This window comes from Rutidosis leptorrhynchoides, chromosome 1 (genome assembly GCF_046630445.1).
Source record: "Rutidosis leptorrhynchoides isolate AG116_Rl617_1_P2 chromosome 1, CSIRO_AGI_Rlap_v1, whole genome shotgun sequence".
In the NCBI taxonomy this organism is placed as follows: Eukaryota; Viridiplantae; Streptophyta; class Magnoliopsida; order Asterales; family Asteraceae; genus Rutidosis; species Rutidosis leptorrhynchoides.
Window position 1 is genome coordinate 631,382,278 of NC_092333.1, and position 4,905 is coordinate 631,387,182.

General features: G+C 35.4%; 1 protein-coding gene across 1 annotated transcript; it reads left to right on the forward strand.

Annotated features, from left to right (window-relative positions):
• The first annotated feature begins 3,999 nt into the window (after nucleotides 1-3,999).
• Nucleotides 4,000-4,470, forward strand: LOC139848937 (uncharacterized). Its single transcript, XM_071838620.1, has one exon. The coding sequence runs from the start codon at nucleotides 4,000-4,002 to the stop codon at nucleotides 4,468-4,470; it is 471 nt and encodes a 156-aa protein (XP_071694721.1).
• Nucleotides 4,471-4,905: the final 435 nt, after the last annotated feature.

Below are 4,905 nucleotides of genomic sequence, written 5' to 3' on the forward strand. Positions count from 1 at the left end.
CATTTCCGATACGATAAGCAAAGTCTGTAAAACTGAATCTCAAAATGTTTGAACTACTTTTATATATTTAAATACCCTTCGGTTGTTTTCGACGATTCGCGAACAATTATATGTAAATAGATACATATATACAATAACTTGAAAAGGTAACAATGTATTAATTATTTGATACCGTACATTAAACTTATTGGTTTAAATATCTATTTGAATATATATGATAAGTTGAAATATTTATTATTAAAATTTATTTATAAATAACTTTCAATGTGTATTTAAAAACTGATTTATGTATATTAAAAAGATATATACATATATATAATTTTAAGTTATTTAGTAAATGATAGTAACATTCATTTATTGATTCGATTGATATTTAGATAAGTTAACTAAAGCGTTTAAGATGAACCAGTAAAACACTAATTTGCTGCAGTATTTTCAAATTGCTACAGTACCCAAAATGCTACAGTGTTTTCAAAAATCACTATTTGCTACAGTGAATTGCTACAGTAAAAATTGTCTTTGCTACAGTAAAACACTATTTAAAATGAAAATGTATACATGTATATGTATATATAACGAGGCGATAATTTATAGAAGTAAATGACCAAAACACTCGAAAGTTTAAGATATACTTTGAGTGATATAATTTAGAGATAATTTAAGGCTATATTTTGACAAAGGTACGTGTCCCAAAATGTAAATTACAAGTTTTCTCAGCGTATGAAGGGACACTCGAAAAATCGGAACCGGGACATAAGTCGCGTGATGACGTACGACTTATCGGAACAAAATTTACAAATCAACTGTGCACGTGAATTTAATATAATATATAATTAATTATATAAATTAAATATATTATATTAATATAATAATATGTCAACGAACTAGTGTACAAAACATATGTGAGCTGGAAATTGGTCCCATGCGATCGCATGGGAATAACCCATCAAAGTCATGCGATCGCATGGCTATGGGGGACAGGCCACATCTATAAATTCGAGCGTTTCTCTGATTTTTTTTATTCATTCCTCATTCTTCATTCGTATTATTAGTTATATTTATATTTATTATTATTATTATTATTATTATTATTATTATTATTATTATTATTATTATTATTATTAATCTTATTATTATTAGTAGTATTATACATAAAATACTACGACGAGGTTATGAGCGTGTCACTTTCAAAATGAGTTTTCGAGCGGGATAAAGCTAAGGAAATTATGGGTTATTGCCAAGGAGGTTATGGGTAATGTTCGGGGGTATATTTGTGAATCAAACCTAGTGTTTATCATCTCCGTTACGTCTACGTACTTTCCTACAATATTGAATCTCAATACTGATACGTTGAGATCTACGGTTATTTGGTAATCCGAGTTTCGGTCACATTTTGGTGAACGACTATATATGCTGCTAAGGTGAGTTTCATATGATCCCTTTTACTCAATATATTTTTGGGCTGAGAATACATGCAACTGTTTATAAATACTGAAAATACTAGATTTATATGCGTGAGTTTCATTTGCTCCCTTTTTAATTGCTTTTGCAATCTATATTTTTGGACTGAGAATACATGCACTTTATTTTAAACACAATGGATACAAGTACATACTAAATTCTACACTGAGTTTGAACCGAAAATCCCTTAGCTTTGGTAACTAGTAACTGCCAGTTATAAGAACTGGTGGGCGCGAGTAGTTGTATATGGATCCATAGGGCTTGACATCCCCGTCCGAGCTAGAGCGCTAGCCTTTTAACGGATGTGTGTTATTTGAGTTTAGGACACGTTGGTTTGCGTGTATTAAAACGAATGGGGTATTTATCATTATAACGTTAAAGCTTAGTTACCAGGGTGCTCTGTTACGTAGAATTTATTGACAAACTTTTGATAAATGTTTCTGGATGAAACAACTGAAATCTTGTGATCCACTTTTATATACAGATTATGCGAAACACTAAAACTATGAACTCACCAACCTTTGTGTTGACACTTGTTAGCATGTTTATTCTCAGGTTTCCTAGAAGTCTTCCGCTGTTTGCTTATATGTTAGACAAGCTATGTGCATGGAGTCGTACATGGCATATTTTTCAAGGAAACGTTGCATTCACCAAATCATCACCATGTATCTTATTTTGACTGCATTGTCAACGGAAGTACTATTGTAAACTATTATTTACAGTGATTGTCTATATGTAGAAATCATCAGATGTCGAAAACCTTTGATTTAAATATTCATTTATGGTATGCCTTTTCAAAAGAATGCAATGTTTACAAAACGTATCATATAGAGGTCAAATACCTCGCAATGAAATTGATGAATGACGTGTTCGTCCATATGGATTTGGAGCGATCGTCACACCGGGTAAGGTTAGTGACTATAGACCTCTTTCGTGTTGTAATGTTGTTTATAAGTGCATAAGTAAAATTATTACGAGTCGAATCAAGGTCTGTCTGGATTCTATTGTTAGTGACAATCAGTCGGCGTTTATTCCTGGAAGACGTATTTCGGATAATATCTTGCTTACTCAAGAAATTATTAGAAATTATCATCTTGATTATGGTCGTGCTCATTGTGCATTCAAAGTCGATATTCAAAAGGCTTATGACACTGTTGACTGGAGGTTTTTAGCGACTATTTTACACTATTTTGGGTTTCATAAAACGATGATTGATTGGATTATGAAGTGTGTCACATCTACTTCTTTTTCTATCAATATAAATGGAAATTTACATGGTTATTTTAAAGGAAAGCGTGGCCTTAGACAAGGAGTCCGATGTCTCCCTATTTGTTCACTTTGGTTATGGAGACTCTAACTCTTTTAATTCATCGTAATGTACTTGATTCTGATGAGTTTTGTTATCACCCTAAGTGTGAAAATCTTGTGATCGTCAACCTTTGTTTTGCTGATGACTTGTTGCTATTTTCAGCGGCAAATAAGGGTTCAGTTAAGGTCATTGCAGATGCGTTGGAGGAATTTAAGTTGTGCTCGGGTCTGGCTCCTAGTTTGCCAAAGAGTACATTGTTTTTTTTGTAATGTTCCGAATGGTTTGAGGAATGAGATTTTATCGATGCTTCCGTTTGAGGAAGGCATCCTCCCGGTTAAGTACCTTGGTGTTCCGCTTATCTCGTCCAGGTTGATGTATAAAGACTGTAAAATTTTGGTAGACAGAGTAAACAAAAGATTGATGACTGGAAGAACACATTTTTGTCATTTGCCGGGCACGTGCAACTAAGTGTTTTTGTGTTATCTTCGATGCAGGTCTATTGGTCCTCGGTTTTTATCCTTCCTGATAAAGTGATCAAAGATATAGAAAAACTTATCCGTGGTTTCCTTTGGTGTCAAAGGGACTTAAAGCGTGGAAAAGCGAAAGTTAAATGGTCTGAAGTTTGCCTTCCAAAGAGTGAAGGTGGGTTGGGAATTAAAATTTTAAAGACTTGGAACGTTGCCCTCATGGCCTACCACGCGTGGAGTCTGATATCTTACAAACAATCCCTTTGGGTTAAATGGATACACTCATTTCGTATTCATCAGCGGCATTTCTGGGATGTTGATATGCCAAGTGATGCAAGTTGGGGTTGGAGAAAGCTTATAAATACTCGTAGTATTATTCGTCCGCACATTATTCATTCTCTGGGAAATGGTAGTTCTACTTCGGCTTGGTTTGACTCATGGTGTGACTATGGACCACTTTCGAACTTCTTTTCTCGGCGAGACATCTTGCGCGCTGGCTTTTCAATGGAGGATATGGTGTCTGATCTTCTTAGTGCTACTGGTTGGAGGTGGCCTGATGCATGGACTCATAAAATTCCTATTCTTGCTAGTATGGGGCCTCTTGATCTAAGTAAAGCTGATACTATTCATTGGAGAGATATTGAAGGCAATTTGAATGATTTTTCTGTAAACATTGTTTGGGATACCATTAGGCCAAGAGAGCAGGAGGTTGCTTGGGCATCTTTGGTATGGTTCAAATAGGGTATTCCTCGTCACTCATTCATGGTTTGGTTACTTATTAAAGATAAACTCAAGACCCAAGATCGGCTTAAACCCTGGGATTTGGTTGTTGGCTCAGACGGTAATGTTGGGGTGTGTCCGTTGTGCAAAACGGAGCCTGATTCTCGAAGCCATTTATTTTTTGCGTGTCCATATGCAACACAGGTCTGGATTAAAGCTGCTAAGCTGATTGATATTCCAATTGTTAGTGCGGACTGGCAAGTGTGGGTCGAGCATCTTATCCCTTTTGCTAATCGGAGAGTAGTTCGTGTTGTGGAGGCGAAGTTAGTTATAGCTACTTATATTTACTTTATATGGCAGGAGAGGAATTCCAGGTTGTTCAAGACTAGCTCTAGAACTTTGGATCAGTTGTTTCAAGTGATTCAATCTACGGTTCGTCTCAAGTTGCTGTCAGTTAAGTTCAAAGACTTGAGCCAGGTTCGGCGTTTGAAGAAGCTATGGAGTATTTCATAATTCTTGTTGAGTCTTGTTTTTTTGTGTGGGTTGTGGCATGGCTTCGTTTATGAGCTATGCGGATTGTCTTGCTAGCGTGTAGTTTGGTTGTTTCTTTGTTGCTTGGCTGCTTTTTGTTGTGGCAGTCATGAACTTCTTTGTTTCATTCTTTTATTTATTTATAAAAATTTACCGAGTGAACACCCTTTACCCAAAAAAAAAAAAATGTAAGACAAATACTCAATTATTAGAGGGAACATACTAGCATTTTTGTTAACCATAATGACAATTGTTGCATGGGATCCCAACATAAGCACCAACTTTAGACCACCATTAACCAAAAAGCAAAAGTTGTCCCCCCCTTGTCCCCCCATAAACCTCATTGTCGACATCATCATCACTAAAGGGTCAAGCTTTTTAGCTTCATGATCTTGTAGATTCAAACTTTGGTTTGAA